The sequence below is a fragment of the Anarhichas minor genome, unplaced genomic scaffold (assembly GCF_050575085.1).
Source record: "Anarhichas minor isolate MPS153535 unplaced genomic scaffold, ASM5057508v1 ptg000136l, whole genome shotgun sequence".
Lineage (NCBI taxonomy): Eukaryota > Metazoa > Chordata > Actinopteri > Perciformes > Anarhichadidae > Anarhichas > Anarhichas minor.
Window position 1 is genome coordinate 11,192,992 of NW_027466582.1, and position 26,724 is coordinate 11,219,715.

Here is a 26,724-nt window from a genome sequence, read left to right on the forward strand (position 1 = left end):
CCCGTGCCCCGAAGAAACAGCTAGTGAAATGTTTTACGGTTTCCCTGTCACTCTTCCACGCTGTGTTGTTTTGTGATGCTCAGCGGGGAGACGACGGGGGGTCGCTGACTTCTCCTCACCTGTAATACTCGACTCAGACTTGTATTGGCACACTTGTGCTGTTGAGGTCGCATAGCTCGCCGGCAGCAGCAGGTGCACACGCATGAGTCATTATCACACTAACTGGAAACACAGGAAAAGGAAATCTCAGCCGAGATTTGATTATAGATGTCTGGCAGTGTTTAGTGTTTGATATTCCGGTACGGGGAGATGACGGATACGTCGCCTGTGATTGTTTTTTGTTTTGCTCCTGGCCTTGTTTTTCGTTGGAGTTTAGCAGTTTTATGTAAAATAGGTACGCGCTTCCTCTTGGCTTAACAGTTGCTGATTGATGCGTCGCAATTTTAGTTTCCTCATCGGGCAGGACATCTAATTGCAGCGCGTTAGTGTTACTTTGAAGGAGCGGTGCAGCCGTGTGTTTAGATTGCTACAAGGTTTGTTTTGGCTTCGTTTATTCATCAGTTGATGCTTCTGGCTCTCGGCTCAGAGAGGCTGTGTGGAGAGCCCTGAAGAAGCCCAGCTGTGTTGTCTGATATGTTTCATCTTTAGCCCAAAGGCACTGGTCTTTGTCTTGACGCGCTGTTTTTCGTTGTACAGCATTTAATGAGCTTTACATCAACTTGAGTTCCAATATTGGATGAGTGCGCAGTGTAGATTTAATTCCTGGCGGTTTCTTTTGGCCCCGTTCATGTATTCATCTGCCGCTCTCGGTGCAGTGCACCAGATGCATGGTGATGGCAGCCTCCACTCCGGTCTGGCTTTTGGAAATGCACTGTTTGGTCTTTTAAAGTCATGTCAGCCAGTAGGAATGCACATCTACCATATTTTTCTTTGATTGATGATTGTTCATTGTACCACACTACGAATAGTCTGTGAGCTAAATTCCAAAAATGCTAATAGTCAAGTGAAGCTAATGCCAAAGTCCCAGCACCTGTAGCTAAATGTAAAGTGAAGAATTATTTCCGCTAGAGTTGTAGAGACTCATTAGATGAGTTCACTTCTTCTGATCTTGGAGGCAGCTTTGAGAATTGTTTCATGAGGGGGAATAGAAGTCAAAGAGAAGTTGGGACGTGTTTGCTCGACGTACTTCCAATCCGTGGTTTCGGCGTCCATGTGACTGAGATGGTCCATGTGAGTTTGCTTGATGTAAACTTTGCCATCTGCCCAAAATGTGTGACTGTGCAGACCGTACGCACGAGCTTTAGCTGCATGACGTCTGAAGCCGATGGGTGACGATACTGTTGATGGTTTACTACAAGTTATTGTCTTGACTCCAGATTGCAAAGCAGCTTTTCCTCCGCATTCAAAACACATCTGATTCATTTAGAGGAGAAGGCGCTGCAATCAACATGTCTTTAGCAGATGAAACGGCAGAAGCTTAACTGTTATGTCCACACAGGCCCTTATAGAGAGAAATGCAGAACTAGGGCCACATTGTGAGGTAAATGGCACATTGTCGGTGTACTTATCTGGCTCGACCACGACAGCAGAGTCCCGGGAGCTCATATGTAGCCAACCTCACATAGAAACAGCTTGATCTAGTGGACTGTATACAAATTCAACTTCAAAAGAGGGCTGCAACATTAAATAACTTACAAAATTAGAATAATTCAATCTTAATTTTTTGTATATTCCTGTCAATAGAGATTCACCGAGACCTAGTGTTAGAAAGTTAAACGGTTGATAAGTCACGATTACTCTTGAGCAGCATGCATGGGAGTGAATATAATAACTGAGTGGTTAAGTAATGTGTTTACTGCTGATCCTCCACGGCTTATTTTGGACTTGTAGTTGTTGCAAATTGCGAGCTTTGGGTCTTCTTCACTCAAGCTTAAGAACTTCTAAACAACCACCCAAAAAAAAAAAAGCAGAAATATGAGACTGACTGGCCAGTGAGCTGAAAAATGGCCCGTCCGATCGATTGGTGCTTATCTACCCGTCATCCAACCTTAAGGCTGCCTTGTTTGTTCATTTGTCGAAATGTTTCTGTAATGGCCAAGCCTTTCTAACCTGCTAACCCTCTGCACGTCAGTTACAGCTGCAGAGCACCGTCAGTCGCCTGAAAGTTTCATGAGGGGATGGGGAATAATTGTAGTGCTCTAAATGTATAGTGCTTCACTTTCATATTCATACCAGGTGAAGCACCCTACTTTCACTTGCACTACTTTAGCGGCGGTGACGTCTGCATCTGCGCTGTCACCACATCGCCTGGTTGTGTAACAGTTCTTTGGATGCTTCCCATGTGTCTGTTGGGTGTCCTGCACCACCGCTGCACCTGACTTTCAACTCGAGAGTCTTTCATAATAGATGTGCAATGCTATTTCTGCTTCATGTCCTTCTTTACGAGACCACAGACACACACACACACACACCCACCTCCCCAATTCCTTGCTATTCCCTCCTCATCTCTGCAGGCATCTCCCTCTCTGAATCATGCGTCCTCTTCAGAGCGCTCACCCGCTGGTGTCCCACTGTTTTCATTCTCCATAACTACTTTCACAGAGGAACCACATGTGATGTTAAGACTGCCCAGATCTTTCTGTACATTTTGTACATCTTCTCCTCTCAATCGCGTATACTTACCTCAATGACAGCAATATGTTTCTCTTGTCTTTATCTCTGCAGGAGATGATCATCGACAAGGTGAACGGTCAGCCCGTCCCCCGCTATTTGATATACGACATCATCAAATTCAATGTGAGTAGCCCCAGGCCGTTTGTGAGTGTGTTGTCTTTCCTTTGACCCATCGCTCCTGAGAAAACCCGAGCGTCAGACATAATAAACAAACAGAACATTGGAAGCAATGCGTGGTCTATCAGCAGCTCCTTCTGCCCTCTCCTTTTAATTTACTGTTAACAAGGGTCTAGTTCAGCAGAGGAAGTTGTTATTTTTTTTGCGGTGGTGGTCTATCAGCAGTTTGGTAGAATACGTAACCAGTGCACGGTGCGAGCTGTTCGTCAGGAGAAAGCTTTGATGGGATTTGCTCATCCTGAAGTCTGAATAATCTAATTCCCCGTTGGGTTCCTTCAAGGCTCTATAGCAGGCAGCAGAACCGTGTTGGAGGGAAGCAGATGACTCTGCTTGACCCCCTCACACCTTGTCACACACTAAGCTTTACTAAAGCCTTACCCGAGGCACCACACTGGGGCCAAACACGTCTCACCCACACTTGATATTTATTTATAAGCTAGGTCTTTGTGCTTTTACCACTATAATTATTTTGCTGAGCTCCATTGAAATGTTGTTCAATATTAATCCAAACGTTTACCATTGTCAGAGTCACTGTATTGGGTTCAAGTGAACCGGATCCTCAGTCCATTACATGCATTATAGCTGAGCAGCAGTAATTCTCCTGCTGCGTCTGTACATAATTGGCTTTTATGTGTAACAGGATGTTTTCCTTGTTGCAGTGTAAAGTGCTTATACTGATTACGGTGATGAACTGCTTGTATGTATCAAAAAACACAGAATCATTGCTATACAAATGCTGTTTAAATATTTTGCTTACCGTAATCAAGTAGTCAGTTTACAATGTTAATTTTGGGTGTTTCATACATGACAGCGTATCGGGGGGGGGGGGGGGGGGAGCTTCACATTCAGTAAATTGTGAAGCTCTCGCTTTAAATACTTTATATTAATGTCAAAAATATACAAATTTCAATTTGATGGTAATCTGCATGATAAATAGATAACATATGTATATCTTTTTAATAATAATCTTGTGCTTAAAGTAATCAATTTGAGCCGGACAGATGTAATGACTAAAAGATGTTTCCACTGTATACATTATTGTGACTTGGCCATTTTTCTTGAGAGCCGCCTCAGGACAACATTAATAGGCTGTTAATTGCGAACACTTTTCCAAACAGTAAATTTATTCATCCCTTCAACCGATCCTGCGTGCTGCTAATGGCAAGCAGACCGACACGGAGACAAATGAGCCACCGGTTTGCTCTTAGCAAGCCTCAGCTGTCTGACTTCTTAAAAACTTGATGAATACCTCCGGATGAGGCGGAGGAGGGGGAGGAGGGGTTACTTCTGCCATCATGTTTGGCTGTTGCCCCCTTTTTTTTTTCTCCATTGATCAGGAGGATCAGACAAGCAAGCGGCTCAATAAAGGCTCCAGCGGCGAGGGGCACGTCTTTGTAAGATGGTGCAGAGGTTAGCAGCTCCACATGGCTGACCCCTCCCCGAGCCATCAGTACAGCAACGTTGTATTGATCCCAGCCGACCACTATTAGCCGTCTCCGTTGTCTGTGGTGGGCTGCTCCTTGGCACCGAGGCTCCATCCTAAGACCGAGGATGGAAATGCAGCAGGAGTGAGAACACGCCACCTGCGAGGCCCACGGCCCTACGTGACGCCTCACTTGTTCGGAAAGTCACACACGGCACAGCCCTGGGATTCTTTCCATTAGAGCGTGATGAGAGGCGTGTGTCCTCTCGCCACGATTGGTGATTTAGCCGCGAGTGAAGGGGTCAGAGTTTACTTGGCTCCGTGGATGAATGAGTGTCAGCATATACTGTGCTGTTCCTGGCAGAGCAGTTGATATTCCTGGTCATAATTCAGTGTTATTATGTCGAGAGTAGTGATGTGTAGAGTACCTCTGCGACCATATACCTGGCTGAACCTGACTATTACCGTGAGACATGGGGGGAATCTATTTCTGCGCTCGCTGCAAAGTATAAAAAAAGGCTTTTTTTTTCTCTTTCTTTCTGGAAAGTTGTTGCAGCTCGTCAGTCCCTGTCAGCTCCCCCACTGTGGGCGAACTGACAAGATGTGATGAAAGCACAACAACAATTACATATTATGTCATTCATTTTGACATGACTGTAGAAAAGCTATTATCTAGAAATAAAACTGTGGAGGATTTCACTCGACATCACCGTCAATGTCCCGGCACTTTGATTGACCTCGTTGTTGTTTCATGTCGCCAAAATAAATCTCACCTTCGGTGCAGAGTTCGACAAGAGAATTGTGTCAATCACGTTAACAGCCGAGCAGAAACGCTTATGAAAAATCCCCAAAGGAACCGTACCTTTGGAGGTATGGAGTGCTTTACTGATTTCAGCCCCAATTACTTCCATTTGAGAAGTTTGTCTGCAGGTACAGTCTGCAGCTCTGCGGGTCTTTTCCACCCTAAGAATAGTCTCTGGGCTGCATCATTCCTTTTGAAACCGACAGCTCTTATGACGCACTGCAGATACGAAAAGGTACGAGTTGACAGGTCAACACTGGTGCGAAGGTATTATTGCTCTCTAGCCAGTGAACACCACCAGTGTCTAACAATGGCTTTACAGGAAACGTAAAGGTCGTTTTTTTAATTTGCTCATAAATTGCAACACATCCTTATTACTCTGTGGGGACTTTCATCCGCATTCTACCTGTGATTATCTACACCAGTCTTTCATGTTGAGCATGTGGTGGGACAAGTGAAGTTTGATTACGGAAAGAAGGTGGTTATTATGGGGATATAATGTAGCTGAGTGGGCAGTAATGCTCTCTATTTGATCACCTTAATTGCCTGAAAATGCAACACTGTTAGTGGTGTGCACTGCATTATCTATAGAATACTAATGTGCTTCCTTATCAACCCCTACCACTGGTTGCAACTATGTTCAAACACAGTGATCTGACAGCTCATTGCTGTGTGTAAAATGCATTTCCTATACTCTTTTTGAACTCATTCTGAGACTGAGAGGTAAGCCCAGCTACCTATTTAAGTAAGTGACTCGTAAAGGAGCAGAAAAAGTAGGCTACAGGGAAGTCATAGTAATAACAAAGAAATATAATATGAAGAAATATGTGTGTATATATATATATATATTTGTATCTGTCTAAAGATACTGCATGTGCATTAGCTTGGACGCTATCATGCCAATAGATGCATTATGTGGTTATAATCAGTTTCAGGCCAAAACAGCCTGAAAGCCTTTTTGAAAAGAAAATAATAATAATAATATCCCAAAGGAAGCTGCACATTAAGCTTCTGTTGAGTGGTCCCAGCGCTGATTTTGTCAGCGTCGTATAATGTAATTTATTCCAAATCATCCCAGAAAGTCGCACAGATTTTAATGCTTATTCCCAACACTGTCAGAGTTCTCTTATTAACAAGTTATTTTGCCGTATTCTTGAGGGCATCCGTCAGCCTCTAGAGCCTCACACTGAAGAAGGCTTTATTCCAGATTCTGCTGCTCTCTGGTTTTTAACATTGAATGACTATATAGTATCTATATATCGATTCTTTATGCAAACAGTTCAATTTACCCATTATCGGGGTTATGTAGGTAATGCACTGAATCGTTCCTTGTTGGACTTGAATACAATTTTTTGACTCTTTCCATTTATGATGAATGCATCTGTTGATTCATGTTCCATAATATAATACTCAGTATTTTTAGAATCTTTAAAATGGAATTTGGAAATGTGAGCTTTGCAGTGCATGTGTAGTAATTGGAGGCAATCTAGGCGGCGGTGTCCTCCGGCGAGCTGCACTATCAGCATCGGAGCAGATCAAGGCATTTCTTTAGAGATTAGTATCGGTTCCTGTATACAAAGCCTTTGCTGTTGCTTGTCAAAAATGGTGCAGTGTGCTCCGTTGAAACTCTGTCTCTGGTGTAGCTCAAACCCACAGTGATGACATTAAGTCAAAGTGTAGCAGCACAAACGAGTAAATGGCAGCTATCGAGACGTATTACCTTCTGAGGTGATTTCACTGATAGGATCGGTCTTTATTCACGGAAATGTCGGATTAACAAGATTCTTGTCGTCTGTATTTTTACTGTTGAACAGGCGTGGACAGCACATGCCTTGAATCATCCACACTTACATCTTGTTCTGTCCCGATGACACGGCTGACAGACGGTGCAGAATGTGTGGGACATGATACCAGCTGTTGCTCCAGTAGAATATGACGTGATTAGTTTTTTTCTGTTTTTTTTTTGCAGTCACACTGAAAAAGAAAAACAAGTCCTCAAAGTGATGCCTAATTGAGACTTTCTCAAACTTCGTTATAGAGTTATGACTGCATTGAGCGAGTCGGATTGACTCTGAAACAGAGACACAATCATGGCATCCTGCTGATTATCATGTCGTTATGGCTAATGTGTTAGCAACATGGGCATCCCAAAGGAGTCATATCAGGCCACCTGATGATTGCTAGTCCAATATCTTTTCTATCTTTAACTGTTTTGGACCATAAACTCCTTAAGTGGATTTAATACTTAATTTTACTTGGGCTTAAACAAATTGTTGAGTCCAGAAAATAGTGAAAATTGCTCTCCACCCTCTTTTAGACCCCAAGCTGACGTCTTGAAGTTGTATTTGTATTCAGGCCATTCAATTTATAATAATATAAATTAGAGAGAAGCCAAAAGCCACACACCGTTTGATTAGAGAATCTAAAACCAGAGTTAGCATATTTGGCATTTTAATTTTTCTAGATTTGACCTCGGTCAAATAGATCAAGATGCAGGATTAATGTGCTGAAATGTAACAGACAATTCAGCCAGCCATGGCCTCACCCCTACAGGGTCTTCATTCTGTAACTATGAGGGTAGTTGGAGTTAACTCCCAAACTAAACTATGTTTAGAATTTAGATTTTTTTGCAATTCTCTTGCTACATTTTTTTAGTTGTGTCTGTATTTTAAAGACATAATTAGTGTAATTCAAAATTGAGTAAAATCTTTTCATAAGCAACTAAATTCCACACAGGTGGCACATTTGTGTTTTCTGTGGTTATATATGAAAAGTAGTTGGTTGAAGATGTTTTGTCATTTTTAAGGCTCGACATTGTACTTGCTTACATAAGACTGCTCTGATGTTTTTTTTACTGCTTTGTGTAATATCTGTATGACTCACGAGACAGTACAGTCTATTAATTGTATCTAATCTTAACTAATCATTGGCCGTCCACCTCCTCATCCCCGTTGAAAAGGAATGGTTTCCCTCCCCCTGTGGTCCAGTAATCCCATAGAAGGCTCTCGAGAAAAGAAGTGGCATTTACCAAACTGTAACCGAGCAGAATACAAATTCCCCCAAGTCACACCTTCTTGCTCGGTGCCTCTCGATATAGATCAGGAAATATTGATCCTTAAACCACTTGTGTCGGCACAATAAAGGTGTAAATGTTTCACTCTATTTTTTTTTTTTTATGTTTTGGAAGAGGGTAAAAACAACACACAAAAATGCTAAATGTAAACTTGGCAAAAGAAGCCAAATGTTTGTCTGGTTTCCCTCCCAGTGTTAAACACACAGCTTTGAAGAAAGGTTTACAATAGAGCTGCAACAGGTCGTCGATAATTGGTTAGTCCATTTTCATAATTATTTCTATAGTAATGTTTCAACAAAATCCAAATAATTTGCTGGTTCGAGCTTCTCATATGTGATGCTTTGTCTGTCTAATTAAAATAATAATTGGGAGATAAATCTGGAATGAAAATAATACCTCATTGTAACCATATCTTACAGTGACCATTACATGTAAAAGCATGCATACAGCAAGTAAAACATGTAGGGGTAAATAAATGAGAAGGAATCTGATGTGTTGACATTTTTGTTAATAATTACCTGTCAAAAATGTATAAATACAAAATCTAAATAGTTGATTAAGTCTATATAATTTACATAGATGAGAATGAGAAATGAAGGGTCTTAAGATTGATCCCTGAGGATCTCCAAAGGAAAGCATCCTATAGCCTGAAGAAACATTTTTCCATAAATGTTTCCATTCTGTTTTCCCATTCGCGAATATAATGCTTCCTTTTGTAATCATATATTAAACTTAACTGTGTAAAATACCTTTTTAATAATGTCGTTTTTTAATCAAGGTCTTTATTCAAAGGGGCAAAGAGTTACCTTTTTAAAGTCATCAAGAAAACATCCAGTTTGGGAGAATGATTTGAAGATACACGGAAAGCATTTTAAAATAGGCTTTTCTGTTCATCATGGCCCGGTGACGTAGAGAGCGTTTGCCTCTCATCAGTTTGTCAGCCTCTTGGCAGCAAAAGAAATGGCAGCTTGGTTGTTGAGTTTGAGCTCCTTCTTTTCCTTTCCAATAACTTGTGACAAAATATTAAATGTCAGATTGTTGTCATATATTTAGTCCGTGTCTATCTGGCAATATTTACAAAAATATTGTTTCTTCTACTTTTAGGTTTCTTTTTTTGTGTTGATAAAAGTGAGTCAATTTTCCAGCCAAGTTTGTTTATCGATAACTAGAAGCAGAAACTCAAGTATTGTGTGTATTAGGAAAAAATGATTTCACTGCACTGTGTACTTTCGGTGTTAACAGTCCCATGAGCTCAACTGATGTCACGGTCTTGTTGGTTTACTGTAGGCACCTGCATTCTGCTCACCTATGGTGTAGCTATAAATACGAGCTGTATGAAGAGACTTACAGTTTTATATTCATTCTATGAGGATGTTATTGTATAGCAACATAAGTCAATAAACTTAGTCAATAAACTTTCTTTATTGGCTAATTGATTTGTCCTTTGCTCCATCAAATGCCACAAAATAGTAAATTGACATAATTTTCTCATTAAAAATGTATCTTATCAAAACCTAACGAAAGACAAAGGAACCAGAAATACTCACGTTTGAACCAGATAGTTTTGGTTTTGGGCATTTTTACTTTTTTTTAATCACAATAGTAATTTTTATTTTCTGTCAACCAACTCGTCTTTTCATCTTCAGCGCTCATCCTGTTGCTCATCACCATGTTCCCAAATGTCCGGAATAAAAAGGATTCCAACAAAAAGCTGCATTAAATATAACTTAGAGTTGGTGTAGATGTCTATTTTAAAATATCTGTCTTGTTATGACTCACTAAAGTATTTTTTTTAGATAAACAATGTTGCCATGGCAGTGAATTGACTGCTCATTATTTTGTAAATAATTTTTCCAAAAGTGATTTAGTATGTACAGTATGTTAGATGTCTGCTGTTAATGTAATATTGGAGACAGTGCAGTCTAAATAAAGACTATACTGTATTTTATTGATTGTATTTATATTGAAATGACATTTCTTTATCTTTATATCAAAGACTACACATAGTTTTCATGCACGTGTGTCTAAATGAGTTCCCAGGTTGCATTAAGTGACGACTGAGTTTGTTTTTTGTGTTTCAGGGACAGCCTGTCGGACAGTGTGATTTCAATATCCGGCTGTTATGCATAGAAAAGGAGATAATTTCACCCCGGATGGAAAAGATGAAGATTGGACAGATTGACAAAACCAAGGAGCCCTTCAGTGTCCGAAATAAACCTTTCTTTGACATTCATGCAGCACGGAAGGTAACGTGAACAAAAGCATCCTTTTCACTTTCTTACCCATTTTTCTCCCCATTTATTTCACAGATGTGACCAAGTTAAAACACACAAAGATATTAAAATACACATAACTCCAAATTCTTACCACTATCTCATCTACAAATGAAATTTGTGATTTGATAATGTCTCAGTTGAGCCAGAGAGAGAGCAATTGAAAGACGTCTATATGAACCAGCGTCTTGTAGTCAGCACAATCTCACCCACAATAGGGAGACTGGCCTCCTCCTAGAGCCAGGCCTACGGTTCTTTACCCTAAAAGATGCTGGAGAAGACATTGAGGTTTGTATACCCGGAGTGAGAGCTCAGTGTTCGTAGACTTTGAGCTCCACCAAGATTTAGTCACAGATTCTTCCTTTAGGAACTAGCTGGAGGACCCAGTTTCTAAATGTCTTGTTCTTGGCCGTCAACAAGTCGCTGCTGTGTAGCTAATACCGCTAACAGCCCATCAATTGTCATGGTGCTGTTTGCTGTATTAGGTATCTTTTACTGGTCAAACACATTTCTTGAGCCAATTGTCAGTGATTGCCTCCTCCTATATCTTTGCCTCTATCTGTGTGAATACAACACGTTGATTAATAAGTTAATGTGAGAAAACGTCATAGGAATAAAGAATTTTCATTATGTTAATTCACTTACTTTCTCTGGACTATTTTGCTTCAGATCGTATTTTATTTTTTTTGCATTTTCCATCTAGTAGAAAAGAAATGACCACGGCTCATGTTGTCGTACTGTGCTGAGGACAGCAGAGCTTTTATCCTCTGAATAGCCGTTAAGCCTTCCTCAAAGGCCTGCACTTGTGCCCTAATACCAGGCCTGTGGGAGGTCGGAGCACGATTAATTTGATGTTTTGGTCGAGCCAAGATCAGTTGGGGAATCTTGGCACTGCACACTCGCAAAAGATCAAAGTATATGAAGAGCGGGTGAAGCTTTAGACATTTCTTGTGTTGTGGTCGCATGTCTTCCTCTGCCAGCACCGATATCCTGGTGTTTTTGTACGTTGTTAAATTCTTAGTATGAATAGTTGGGTTACCTCTGGGCTGACCCTGGGCTGCCCGCTCCTCCCAAGAACTTGTATAAAAGATTGACCCCCAACCCTCAGATGGGGATGTTGATGAAGATACTCTCGGAATTAAGTCGCTGGAACTATGTCTGGTTTCTGACTGCTCTATTGTGTTGTACAGCTGCCATCTGCTCCCCATACAGTCATATCTCTGTTGTATGGGACATTAGAAGAGGGGGAAACTGGAATCTGGCTTATTGATTCATAGCAGCACAGCCCTCCACTTCATGGCATATCAACCAGAAAGTCCTTTTTAGGAATATTCCACAGTCACAGACTGGAGTTGTATGATGGCTTTTGTCTTTGGCTAGGCTGCTATTTTTCAGCTCAGAAACTTACACATGCATGTCGCCATTTCCCACCAATTGTGACCATTTATTCTTTATGCTTCCTCCACTTGTCCAATTATCTAACAAAGACCCCTTTTTGTCCGACAGAAATTCTACATTGGGACAACCAGATAAGACATTTTGGAATTTCCCCTTTGTCTAGGTTGAATGGAGTTGGCTGGCAAAATACATTTTGTGGATATAATAATTCTGCATTTTGATGGCACTTGGTACTCAGTTGGTGCTGTCTGTTCCACAGTTAATTGCTTTTTGCATATTTAGTTCTGTACCTATGTTTCAGTAATGGATGCGTTGTCTTTGAAACTGGGTGTTTTTTATCTGATGTGACCCTCACTTACAGTACGTACTCTCAATGCGTACACTACCCGCTGAAAATCATGGACCATTTTAAATGCCCAAATGAAAGCAAATAAAACAGATAAATAACGTAAAACACACTTCACATTTTTCTATATTTGCTTTTTATTTGTGTCATAATTAAATGGGAAAAAAAATATGTATGCAGATTAGTAAATAACATAGAATTGTATTTGCATTTGTTTTTATTCAATAACTGGATGAATTGTTCTGCTCAGAGAATTGGTCCTCTTGGCAATTTCTTTAAAATTCAAATAGGATCTACTTTAATTCCAGGTTGTATTGTAACATATGAACATATGAAAAGCATTAAGGGGGGAATGTTCTCTGTATATGTAACATCTTAAATTGGATTACTTACTTTTCACTTCTTGAAAATGAAACTTTCGTCAAAGTGTACCCTGTTTGAATAAGCCTAACCTTTGCAGAGAGCATACAGTCATTAAATGTAACTCATATTTAATCGTCACAGTTGATCATTTTAAAATTACAAAAGGAAATTAGATGGTATTAATCTGTCCTTGCTCTTTACAGAATATCTAATATTCCTCGCTCATTTATCACATTTCTATAGAAAATGAAACCGGTATCTGGAGTTGAGCCGAGGCCATAGCACACCTCCTCCCCGGATGACTTCAGGTGACAGACTGAGAGTAGATCTCATCTTGAAATACCCTTTTGAACTGAGATTGAAAACTGAGACTTTTGTAAGACTGCAGTGTTTTCATGGAGCTTGAACCTAATCACGGCGGGTGAGATAAAGGTTTAGAGAGTATGTACTGAATACAAAATAATGAAATCTCGCTGATGTGCGTTATTGCTGAGTGCCTATTTTGTTTGGTAAACTGTTAGTTATCTTGTTTTGAGAGCCACTTTGCTGCTGCCGTTTCATCAAAAGAATATTATCTTGTAAAACTGGGACGAAGTAGTGAAAAAACTCGTATCTTGACTGCAGCCTATGGACTTGACAGGCACTTTGTCTAAAATGTGTTTTGAGTGACTGGTTAAGGATGCCAAGATGCTCCACAGAGCAGTTCAGCAAGTCTTTTGTTGGGAAACTTTTGAATGACATTTAATACTGCCCTTTCTTTTGTGTTAAATGTATTGTATTTTTCTTTTACTTCATATATATTGCCTTTCTTATTAGTCCTCTTTTTTAGTGTGCCTCTTGTGGTTGGCTTTTATTCAATAATTGATTGATTGTATTAAGATATTGTTTTTCAATTTAGTGGCTGAGCACTAATGTCCTCGTGGCATATCTGAGTTTTTGTGTTTGTTACTAGTTGTTGTTGTTGTGGCAGTATGTCTGATATATGTTGTGAGCCGTGGCCTGTCTGACATGAGCTTCTTTTGTAATTTGTCACAGTGACCAAACTGGTTTCCCCCTCTAGAGGTGAATAGTTTGTCTAATATAATTGAATTGCGACCTACCTTTAGGTTCTTTGCTAATCATTTCCAGACTATCCGGACATTTTGCGATTTCAATTTTCTGATTGTGTGTTCCCTGATAGAGTCCTACTCATTCCGTGCCAAGCTTGTGGTTCGGTTGAAGCTTATCGTTATCTACATCAAGGTCTCAGGCTTATCGCTCATATAATAGTCGTGTGTTCTGTGTCACGTGTGGCCCTAAGGCCGACATACGACGGGGTGGCAGAATTAGAGCAGAGATTTTAAGCCAACACCGGAAAGTCTTGATGTGAGTTTAGGTCTGTCACGATGACTACTTTTGTTGGACCATATATTGTCCCAGAAATAATTGCAATAAACAATATTATTGTAAATATTATGTACTTTGAGAGGTGTGCCACAAATGGAATCCAAAATCGACACCATTACATTTTGAGTGTAAATCTCAGCGTGCACTGCAGCTCAGTCCGTCCTTCGGGCCTAAGTGTTGATCCCAGACAGTTTATCGAGTAACTTGAATAACAAGACTCCATACCCGACTCCCCTTGCTCTCCAGTGGGCTCAGTCGTCATTAACGGACCTTGAATCCATGTAAACGTCCCCTCATGGTCCTTCTCTTGTTGCTACAGCCAGATCTCAAGAGTCTTGCTTTTTGCAGGTGTATAGTGACCAGCCCAGATAAAACATGTCTCATTAGCGGAGCGCTGTCAGTCTGCAGGTTTCCCTCTTGCTCACTGACCTCACACCTCTGTCAGCTGTCGAGTCTGAAAAGCATGATCTCGGGTCTCCAAAGTCTCCTTTATGCGTCAGGCTTTGGCATTGTGCTGAATCTGAGCTCGATACCTGATCTAGTTTGTGGCGAATCCACGCCTTCTTCTTTGTCAGCTCAAATACAAATGAAGATGTGAGTTTCTATCACTTCACAATATTGTCATAAACCTTTCGCTAGAGAATGACACAATCTGCCTCATTGACCTGTAAACCTACAGCGTCTTATTTGTTATAATTAACAGCAGAATGTGGGAAACTGCTTCGGCGGGGAAAGATAAACATCTCATGTAGCACAACTGCTGTCCTACTCAGTTTGAGAAATACACTGCAAGTAAGGCATCCGTCTGCCTTGGTGCTACACCAGTCCTCCACTGTAAGGTTCAAGAACACGCTGCTCTTCATCACCTGCATCCTCTCTCTCTGCTGCTGCACCCACTCACAGAGGGAAACATGTTGACGGTTGTATAAGGGCTTGGGATGCTTGGAAGAAAACATAACATGGGCTCGATGACTAATGTTTTTATTTATTTTTTTCAAAGCCTCCAAGACATTACGCAACATCTGATGATGCGCAGCACATCCATACAGTAACGGTCTGATTCACTGGAGAGGAAGCGGGTGGAGATGTGGCAGGCACCGAGTGGAGCGGCTCATTCTATTTGTTCTGCTTGCCGGCTCTCGTCGTGCCCTCCAAGGAAGGGAACAAACATCCTGTGTTTCAGGTCAACAGGTGTTTTTCATCAGATGTTCTTTGGACTTTATTCTGCTTTTGTCCACCTACTCTGTCTTCAGTCTGCTGTATGTCTGTTCTGTTTGTCCCATTTTGGGGATGACATGACATCCTTGCTCTCCTGTTTTGGAATAAACAGCACTGCTGCCATAATAATACAAATCCGCATACTTTTTTACTGGAATGCTTATTTTTCAAGAAATGTAATTTTAATCATTTCTGAGTTGTGCTTATTTTATAGTCAAACTTCTCGTTTTTTTATGTAAGGATATATAAAATACAGTGATGCTATTATGCTATTTTCAGTGGTTAGTACATTTATGCAAAAACTGTACTTAAGTACAACTTAAAGGAATTTGTACTTTAGTAGTCATGCTTTTGTTCAGTCATCACACACAATGCAATGAGTATAAACAGCGTAGACGGTATAAGCAAAGTAATTATAAGAGAGTGAAGTAATGGATGAAAAGGAGCATCCCACAATCTTATCACCTTACATTTTGGTGAATTTGTATGCGTCAATTTACGGTGGAAATGTTTTTATTTAGCCTATAATTACGAAATCACAGAATTCTCTGTCACCACTGTATATGTGATGAGTCAACGATTTCTGTTTTTGTGCCTTGTGTGGTCGGTGCACACGAGGTGTAAAAACCAACTAGGCTGCTGAATAGGCAACTATTTATTGTCACTATGCAACACTGGGATGCACAACAAAATGCAGTTGTAGCCCATTCAGTGCACAATTAAACATTATGGAGCCAGGTCTCTGTAAGATGTGGGCACAACAGTCACGTACATCCTGCTGCTGGGTGATCCTGAGTCTCCCTGCGACCGGGCGTTAGCCTGGGAGGTGGAATAGCCTTAGCTCGTGTGATACAGGTGTTGTGATACAACACAGTTTCACATTTAATGACAGTTTATCTCAATAACTATCTAAATCTTGATTGGTCTCCCTACTTTAACAAGGGAAGCAAATCCTTTGTAAGCCTTGCCTTGAAAAACCAAAGTCAAACGTTCTTTGCTTTCTGACATCCGGCCAACAGCAGCACTCTCTAGCTCAGGGCCGAGTCTCTTCTTCTACTGTAAATTAGACGGCACGCATGCTGTCGGAGTCCAGTGAAGGGCTGCGTCCTTCACACTGACTCTCTGTCTGCTGTCTGTATGAATGTGTCTGAGTGTGTGGGCTGTGCTCGGCACCGCTGTGTGTTTGTGGTTTATCTTTCCGTCTCCCGGAGACGGGCCGGTGAGGTGTCTCACTGGCAGTGGTATCGCTTCAGCACAGAGTCCCATCTCTGCAACATGAGGAATTAATCATTATCCTTAAAAGCTTATTTGTTTGGCATTGCACATATTATAAATGTCTCTATTCTGTACCTCCAACTTGTGCACCCTCAACTGTCCTGATGGGCATCAAAGTTTTTATAGTCGCAACACGTTATTTAAAACCCCTTAACAAACGTATATAAATCAGTTACTACAGAGTGCAGCCATTGTATCTGTTATCTTCAAAAATATTTAATTTTCCATTAAGCTAAAAATGATTAGTCAATGAAAGGATTACTCTGTCAGACAATTAATCACCGGCTGTTTTCTTTATAGATTCGAGTAATATTTTTCAGCAAAACATTTCTGGCTCCAGCTTCTCAAATGTGAATAATCGCTGGTTTATTATTCTTCCACAATAATAAATAGAATATGTTCGGGCTTTGGACCGTTAGTTAGACAAAATAAATACATTTTAAGGCGTCGCCGTGAGCTCTGGAGACTTGTGATATTAATTCTACAGAGCAATCGATTAACTGATGAATCACGAAATAGTCTGTAGATTCCTCTCATGAGCATAATAATTACTTGCAGCTCTATTTTCAACATTTCCTGTTGTTATTTCAGGCAGAATTCTCTGTGGGAAAGAGACTGATGTTTTATTAATGAACTGTTGTAGTGTGGGGAATGTAGTTCAAACTCATCTCCCTCTGAGCACTGATAACAAAAGCTTATTCATTTTGATGGCTATTTGTGGTGATAAAAAGGAAGCCGAAAATAAAACCTATTTTTTGCCTGAAGCTCTGCCTCGGCTCCGACTATCAATTTCAGGACAACGACTTCTTGGTTCCTCAGGTCTTTTTTTTTTGTAATTTCACGGTAGGGGGTGTTGGGTGCTAGTCACTCATCAGGACACTTGTCCAGTTCGTTGCAGGTTTCTTTTTCATATCACAATTCAATTTCATGCTGTGCCCTGATATTTCTCATCATCCTCGCCCATCTTATACTATCCCCTTATTGGTTTAATTCTTCAAATTGCAACGCCTCGTTTCGTCTTTTCCCCGTTTTCACAAACGAATGTGTAAAATGTAATCCTTTTTTTTCTTGAAATTTCATGTATCCAATCAAAAGGTAAGCTATCAGAAGACGTTAAACTTCTTCAGACTGTAACCAGAGGTTTAGCAGCCCTGCCCGTCCACTCTGCAGTGCGCTTTTTTTTCGCTTAATAGGGAACTGCATCCTGGCTTCAGAGCACCATTCACATTAGGTTTGAAATGAGCCTCCAGCCCTGTGGTCTGACTGGAATATCAATCCATCCTTCCCGCCTTTGATTCAGCCCCCGCACCTCAACCTCCTCACAGTTACGAGGTTGAGCAGACGGCAGAAAAACACAAAAGGCTTAAGGACTGGAAAGTGCATATCGCATCTGTTCAGGTGTGCTGAGGAGAAGCTGCCGATTTATCGCACAGAAAATGAGCCACGGGATTGTTTTCTAAATGAGAGCATGCTGCTTACATGCATATTAATAAACTATAAGGTGTAGGACTATTTAACATGCATATGTGGACTCTTAGCGCTTATTGCTTTTAGTAGCGTAGGTCTCAGACCTTTACTCATGCATGCAAGTTACTCAGTTAATCATCTTAAAAGATTAAACTGGTTAAAATTAGTTGTTATTGATCACATCTGTCCTAAAAAAATCCTATCAATCTATGAGCTGTTGGTTTGCTGTCCCCTTTTGTTGTAGCCCCCCCCCCGTAGATGGCACCCTGAGTAGAAATTAGTAGAAAACCTGTTCGGCATTCCGCTCACTTCTGCTTATTTTATATTCCAGCGGAACAATTGTACACCAGCCCATACGATCTGTTATTCACACCAGGATATTGGTATTCAAAGTCAAGGTCACAACTGTAATGTGCCTACCTGGGAGGCTTTGCTGCAGCTGAGAGACAAAAGCAGCACACAGAAATCTAGTTAAATGATCTTTAAAGGCAAAAAACAAGATGAAAATGCCTTCTCTTAATAAAAGGCCACGGTTCATACATTTGTCAAAGTTTTTTTGGATACCTATATTTACACATTTTTTAAGAATTACCTCAATACTAGCTTCCCAAAATGATCGGGACAGACCAAGATCAGCACAGACTCTGAATGTATTTGATTGATTTGCTTCTTTTTCTCGTCGGATGCATTCACTGTCCACTCATGCAGCAAATCATCAAATCTGCTGGGCAATTTACTTGTTCAATGATTTGACTAGAGCTGAAAAAAATCTGTGGGTTGATTGATTATAGGAAATGAATATGCAAAAGTTCTGATAGGAGATATTTTTTAAGCAAAAATGCCAATTATTCTCCGGTTCCGGTTCCCCAGATGTCTAAATTTACTGCTTTTCTGTTCTTAATCATTAGTAATATATGTTGGTTGTCAGACAAAGCAAGATATTTGAATCTAATTATGTTCAGAGTAGCCATTTTTTATATTTTTGGGGTTTCTGTGTGCAATTTTATTAAATGCTTCTTTTATGACATTTAACTTGCACATCTTTATTTTACTATTTCTGGTTATTATTATTCATTAAGGTAAAATTAAGAGTCAACTAGCATTGATTGCAAGTGATTTTGATTGGCTAATTGAAATAAGCCCTCGCTGTGTAGACGGACTACATTAGAATGAAGGTGAATGGCATATTTCATGTCACTTTGGTGCTATCCGGCGAACACCAAGCCAGATACCATTCATCATTGTGTCCTTTTGTGAAATGAGCCCGAACATAAAACACCGGAGAAGAAAATCGTGTTGACTTCCATCCCCCTGACATCCAGTGTCTCCAGGGGAAAGACATTGCAAAGCATGTTAGCGGTTGATTTGTCTCCCCGAGCCCTCTTGTTGTCCCGTCTCTGCCCTGGAGTCTGCAGTGAAAGCTTGATCTCTTAATGGGGCTTTGCTGTTCGCCTCTGCCCACACACCGCTACCGCACCACGCACAACTTTGTGTTTCCTTCCTAGAGGGGTTTACCATGAAAGCAGGGTCGCTGCCCCCTCTCTGCATTATTGCTCCAAGGAACTTCCTTACTGTAGGAGGATGTGTGAGTAACAGTGCTCAGAGGGTGAGTGACTTCTTTCTGCTCATCTTTCCATCCAGGGTCCACTGTGCTTGATGAAGGTTTTTGTGGGTGGGTGTGCTAAGATGGCAAGAGAACTGAAATGGAACTCCCAGATCTTACCGCCTACATGCCGTTCCATCATAAAGGCACCAGTTCTTTTTAGTCTGGCTATCTGCCTTCTCCATGTCAGCGTGATTGTCAGGCTTTGTGTGATCTGCCGTGACTCATTCATCATTCTGGAGAGCACTGATGTTGCTCTGTTGTCTCTGCAGATAGACCGGGGACCGAACATTCTTCTGTGGCTGTGCCGCGGATGAATGTGCGCTCGCTCCTCTTGAAGGCTGATGACTTAATTTACTTCCCTGCGACACATGTTTCGAGAAGTAGTTTTGCTTTGCATCAAAGTATTCTGTGGAAAGGTGAAATCACCCCCGCGGTATAAATATAACAGACACAAGAACATTTTCTCTCCATCAAAAGCAATGCTCTGCAGCGGCAGATCTGTGGTTTGTAAGGGTTTTACCGACCCCTTTATGGGCTAATTGCTGCTACAGCGAGCTGAAGTGAGACCAGGACGTCCGAGTTCTGTTTGAGAAGTAAGATAATCGTTTATAATTACATTATGTGTTTGTAATTGTGTTTCCGTCCACAGTTAATCGGGGAAACACGCAAAGACGACGTTGTGCCAACAAAGGCAGCGAAGAAGACTGCAAGCTAGTGAACATGCAATTACAGAACAATGCACCGTTCAAAATGTTTTTTTGTTGTTTTTTTTAAATCTGCTTCATACATGTGTTATTAGAAAGGAACTTCTTTCAGCATGTTTGTTAGAACTCGAAGAAGCGCACAATACGTTTTGTTGAGAAACACTGCATGTTAACATAACTTTTGTTTACTTCACAAAGCACCTTTAACTCGGCACTTTAACAATTACAACAACTAATAATTCAGACATTAGTGTGTTCATCCGGTACTTTGTATCTTCATTCATCTCAAAATATGGATAGATATCCTTTTTTGCAGCACATATTATCATATCATATACAGCGGTATCTGCTCACTTTAAAAGGATTTGTAATGCAGACTTAATGTGTCATCATACAGGAGATGGCTATCCACTGAGCAGCTGAGATGGACCAGTTTTCTCTTCTTCTTTCACAAAGAGAGCCTGCTGCTGTGTATGACGTTGTTTACCAGCCTCGAATGAAGCACCGATGTAATTCTGTTATATTCGACACTCTCTTGTCTTTGTGATTGAGGTCATCATTTGGTTTGTCTGCGAGCAGCACCTGGACAGATGATAACTGCGTTAAGAATGCGTCCTCGCTCTCATGAATGTTTGATGAACAGTCTCCGTATCTACTCTGCTGTCTCCTAGTCAACAGGCATCCACATTGTCGAACGCCTGCTGATTGAAATACCAGTGCTGGACAGAGATACAGGCATTGTTGATTAATATTTCATGATTTTATCGTCTCCTATCATTCCAACAGGAGACGACTTACAGTACGTTTATAAAAGGCCTCTCAAAGCACATTGTTGTTGTTCCACCTGTCAATACCTCCCTGGTCTTGATGGCTTGGATATGATACCTGATATCCGCTGCACTGCACTAATGCATAAGCTTTCTGTGTTATTGACCGAGGCCGTTTCCTGTCTGCCTAAATATATTCACCATCTTCATGCGCATACCGTATATCAAAGAGTACTCGACAGGCTTTCGCACAAAAGATTGCAATGGAATCCATATTTGTGCAAGACTTACACTGACAATTGATGGTCAACGGTGATTCTGCGGTTATTGTCTTCCCTTTAAAAAAGAGCTTTCAGATTCTGTTCTGTGTGTAAATCATATATTAGATATGGCGTTTGGTATTACATTACAGCCCAGCATTTTCCAAGGCATACGATACCGTTTTAGATTGATTTCCTACCTTCCAAGCAGCAGCAGCAGGTCTCCCTTCATGCCAGTGCAGTATGGAAATAAACTCTGTTCAGATTGCTCATCCATCATGAATAGCACGACATCATACAAAACCTTTTGCACAGTTCTGTTTTTGTGAGGGCGACGTGGTTGAATTGATGGTGCCGTTTCAGTTTAATCTCAAATATCTTGTGTTCGCTTTTAAGACGTTATTTTGAAGGTCTCGTGTTTCAGTTCTTTGTGTTTTCAAATATCTCTAAAGATGGAGCACTCAGCTGACCTTGCCCAAGCACACAAAAGCCTGCAAGTCTTCATATTCATACTTGACTGCACATAACTATTGAGATTGTACTAGTTTGCTTCTCTGCTTTGACTCTGTGTTTGGAATTTAACCCCAACACTGATGCGAGCTTATCTATTTCTTATATTCAGCCTTATTTCTGTATATTTCATTGAAGATCTGTTAGAAATGTGAGACAAAGATACAGCGGCTGACAAAATGTTCACTCCTCGTTGGAGTTTTAACTCTTAAAAAAAAAAAAGTCTGTACATCCAGTGGTACACTGCAACCTGGAACTGCTAATAGCTCATTCGGCTTTTAATGGTGACATATTTGCAGCAGGCATCTATAAATACTGCAGTGGCATCACAAGGTCTCTATTCTCTTCTACTCTGTTCTTCTCTTTTCCACATCTGTGGTGGAGATTTTAGTTTTTAAGACAAAAACTCAAACAATTTTGCCTTGAGTGTAGTTGCTGGAATGTTAAATGTGTGTACTTCAGTTTGGGGGGGAAGAGAGGCGTTGTGTGAAAGAGGAGTCAAAAAGGAAAGAACTTTTAAATTGGGGGGGGATCTCTTAATCTGTTCCTATATGCAGATTGGATATTCCGCTTTATTTTAGTGCCTCTAATGTGCCTCGCGGTAGTTGCCATGTCTGCTGATGTGCTTCATGAAGTAGAAAATGTGCTTTTGTTGTATCGTAGCTCTGCCACGTCTCCTGGGCCTCCCATGTCTGCTGCGGTGCCTGAGGTTTCTTTCCTCCGCAACAGCTGTGGTGCTTGGTGGTCGGTGTTAATGGAAGAGATGAAATCCACTCTTTCCAAGTCATCAGGAACTTAATGATTTATTTTTTTTGCTATTCTGGTCCTCAACCTGGGCTGTCAAGTTTCAGATATTGATCTCTCCGTCACGCCTTACCAGTCAAAGAGATCAGTGCTTCGTTTCAGGGCGAGATGAATGCAAACAAAGCATCAGACTTAGAACTCTGCAGTATAAACTTTCCAGTTATGTTGAAACTTTGCCTACTCATAAAGGGTTATGTATTGTTGGCAGACTCTATAGCTGCGGTTGACTTTATAAATCAATGTCATTTCATGTGTTCCCAGCTGAAGCTTTCAGCTACCTTTCTTTGTTGTGCTTGGCTGAAACCGTGTCCTCCTTTTCTCTATTTTTCAGCTCCTGGAAGGCAGCTTCACGTCCCAGGTCAGCCACGAAGTCGACGGACTTGTCTTCCAGCCGTGTGGGGTAAGCCTCCCTCTTATGTATGACGATCTGTCATGTTTCAAAGCGGTAGCCCCGTCGCCACAGGTTGCTTGTCAGGCGAAGCGTTTTCTTCCGCCGAGCTCCTACATAAAAGTCGGAGAGCTTGTCACGACCACCTGCCGTTTGTCACTCTCTATATCCGTATCGCCCTCTGTGGTAAAGGAAGCCTCACTCCTACATGAATTCACATAAACACAGTGCCCCCTGTAAGAGGCTCCACAGTAAAACAGACGCATGGTAGTTAGTGTTACAACGGAAACAGCCTTTTTTACTTTACTCGGTTGTTAGAACAGCAGAAGATCACCTGTGACTGTCGTACCATTCCTCTTCTCCTGTGATGGACTCACGAGCCAATAATCCACGGTGTAATATATGAAATATTGTGTCGCTCATAACATTAGCGCAGGCGTAGTACAAGTAGGAATCTCAATGTGAGCAGAAAGTAGTATCAAAGTGAACATAGTATGTGTGCGCTTACCAACCCACAAACTGAGAAATAAGACAACCAAGCCGGTTGTTTGTGGGCCGTCTCGATCATAAAACGTGTGATTAAACAAGCCATTCAGATTTGGCTACCCTTCATAATTTCATAATGGCAACAACAGCAGCAAAATGTTTTTGGCTTGATCGACTCCAGCAGATTTGCATGACAAAGAACTGGGCAGCACTCGCGTCCATGGATAATACATGAACAACATTCTGTGTGTGCTCACCTGCTTCTCGTTTGTTCTTTTATTTACCCCAGACATGTTGAACGTCTATCAGTCGAAGGTATATAATCAACCGAGAGTTTAACAACAATACAACAATATGCTGCCATGGTGCACTGAAAGCCGATTTTTGTTTTTCTTTGGCCACAGCCCAATCAGAGATGTTTATTCAGGTATTTGGCATTTTTTGGTTGAAAGTGCGATTTTAAGCCCCAAATGCATTTTTATCCACAGCTAGCAATGTAGAGATGTTCTGCCATATGTAACTGTGGCGGGGATACCTTTTACATTTTCTTCCTTACCTATTATTTTCTCCCAGTAGCAATGATGATTCCCAACATTGCATACAATGTTTTTTAATGTAGCTAATTTCCATAGGAGGAAATGAGCAGGTGAATTTGTAATAATGAAGATTTCCCTTTAAGGAATACAATATGGAGGCTTTTTTCTTTCAGCATAGCTGTATAAAACTCATGATTGTGTAGATTTATATCAGAATTACAGCAGTAAAAACCTAGTTCGCCATGCCTTGGATCCATATAGTGAGATGTATGGGGTCAACCAAACAGGGTAAGATAACATGTCTCTGGATGGGACAGATATAATAAAATACATAAGTCTAGCATCACTGGCCTTGAGAAATGTATCTGTTAACATTAATATTTTAGAGTGACTCCATATTTATTGGATTGAACATGTTCAGTTTTTTCTCTCCTCTGTGATTTGTGAAGTAATTAGTGTGTAACTGCGGCCGTCAGGTAGCAACAGTTCTCAGGAGATGTGAGAATCAGACTTGGAGGAGACAAGTTGACACAGCTGCGTTTTCTCTCCGCCGCAACATGAGCAGAGATGATGTGCATCTCCGAGCAGCAGACGTCTCTCCGAGGCTGTTTAATTATTGCATCACTGTCCTGATCAATATGGCATGAATATCTCTTCTTTTTTTTTTTTATAATATAATCTTTCCACTGGCTGTTTTTTTGGCCCGTAAACAAGAGGGGATGCAAATTGTGTTTCTTTCTCTTGTTTCCACAGTTGATCTCTCATTTCTAAAACTGTAGAGAAAAACATGTACTGTATGTTTGCTAGAAGAGAAATCAATAATGTTAGAATAGGTTTTGATCATTGGCTCCTTTTTTTTTATTTTTTAAGCTGCACATTATGCAAGAGATGCTTTTGACATTATTTTTAGTGGATTGGATTGAATATCCAATTCAAACACAATCCTAACCAGAAAATGGTTTTGGGTACAGAGCACATGGCTTAATGCAGCCAGCCTTTGATTTATTTTCTTCTGTAGCTTCAGCGAATTTGAGGGATTATGAACAATAGGGCCGGAGAAAGGAAAGAGAAGCACCGTGGCCTTATGGGCGCAGAGATGCTTTTGGCATTTATCACACCGGCTGAGGAAGCTGCAACAGCATCATCCCCCTCCGAGTCATGGATTAGGAATTAACTTTTAACCACGGTTTGTGATTTGTTTCGGCAGGTGCTTTTGAAATGATTGCTGTTCAACAGGTAGGAATAGAATCAGCCGGGGACAATGTGCAAATGTTCTGCCGATAAGAAAACGGATTGCGTGGACAGGTCCGTTCTGTTGGCAGGTGCTTTTTTTGTTTTTTCACCCCTCTTAATACAATTCTCGCCTTTGAATTAGAGGGGAGTCCTTTTCATTGGCCCTGCAAGGCCGTGTATGAGACACAGCTCATTTTAGAAATGACTGTCAAAGACCCAGATGTGTCCCATTAAAGCGGTCTGCGCTCGGTCTGATTTGTAGATCTGTGATCGAATCACTGTTCATTAAGATGCTTCTCAGCAGCTTCGTGAATCTGACAGAAGGAAATCTGTCCAAACTCTGGAAGGTCAGCAGCTGGTTCCCGTCAGCACAGTCGCTCAAACAAATGGAATTGGTTTGGAAAGCTGTCAAGTCTAATGTGGCTAAATGATAATGCAAATAGTTGGCCATCTGACGTGACATTACAAAAAAAAGTTATTATGCAACACTGTCTGGCTTTATGTTTTTCATTTTAGCATCTACATTAAGCAATTCAACATTCTGTTTATGAGGGTTTTGGCACTTTAGACAACGCAAACAAACAGAATACGTGTAGTAAACCAACAATAACCAGACTCTGCTTGTGGATGCAGTGTGACGGGGGCCTGTCATTACGACATTATGCACTTAAATACAGAACTCATTTAAATGCCATTAACCCTAAACAACCTCAAGCCTGGTGATGACAAGGTGACAGACTGCACTTGCTGTTTTGTAAGACTACTTTAAAATAGTCTGTGGTGATGTCATAGCCGTCACTATCGCCAAATAATTCGCCAAAAGACTGCATCCTTGACATTTCCTGTTCACACTATTTGTTTGCATTTTCAACCCAAATATAAAGAAAGAGCCGTCCATGTTGCGGTGTTCAGATTGTGTCCTGATGCTGTCGTAATGGAAAACAGTGAACATGGATCGCAGCAATCTGCTAGTGCAGCCACGCAGTCAGTAATAGGAAACCTAACTTAATATCGAAGGAGAGAGTGTGATGTGATGAGCTACACAAAAAAAACAACTTTTACAGCACGATAGTAAACTGCATTGAAATACTAGAGAAGAGTTTTTCCAGGAGGCTATTAAATATTAACGGGAAGCATTGGCTAGAGGCCGATAAGGCAGTGAGGTACATTGCTGCTATTTGGCAGTTAAACTTATTATTTTTATTTTTTGGAGGAAAGATTTGAAAAAGAAATTCATCATTATTATCTGTTTTGTCTGCAGCATAAAGTGAGTGAGCCGTGCATCGTCGGTATGTTTGTTCTCATTGTGTGGTTTACTGAATTAATGCCCTTTTTTTTTTTTTTTTCATTTGCTTTTTTGACCTTTGGCTGGTGTCATTGGATTATTGATTGACACTGTGACTGTTCGAGATTCCCTTGACAACCTATGTAAATAAGCCATTATTTGTGACGGATACTGTGCAGTGAGAGAGAACATGTTGAGGTTGTGCAAGCTGATTCTTCTTTGGAGCAGTTCCATGCGTTTCCCTCTTCAGTGAGAAATCGTGTTTAATTGT

At 40.8% G+C, this 26,724-nt stretch overlaps 1 protein-coding gene across 1 annotated transcript in view; it reads left to right on the forward strand.

Moving 5' to 3' along the window:
* rngtt (RNA guanylyltransferase and 5'-phosphatase) overlaps window positions 1–26,724 on the forward strand; it is a 69,418-nt gene that overhangs the window by 21,850 nt on the left and 20,844 nt on the right. The window contains exons 10-12 of the mRNA XM_076084769.1: window positions 2,725–2,796; window positions 10,230–10,394; window positions 22,857–22,925. Coding sequence (XP_075940884.1) covers window positions 2,725–2,796; window positions 10,230–10,394; window positions 22,857–22,925 — 306 coding nt within the window. The remainder of the gene's footprint in view (window positions 1–2,724; window positions 2,797–10,229; window positions 10,395–22,856; window positions 22,926–26,724) is intronic.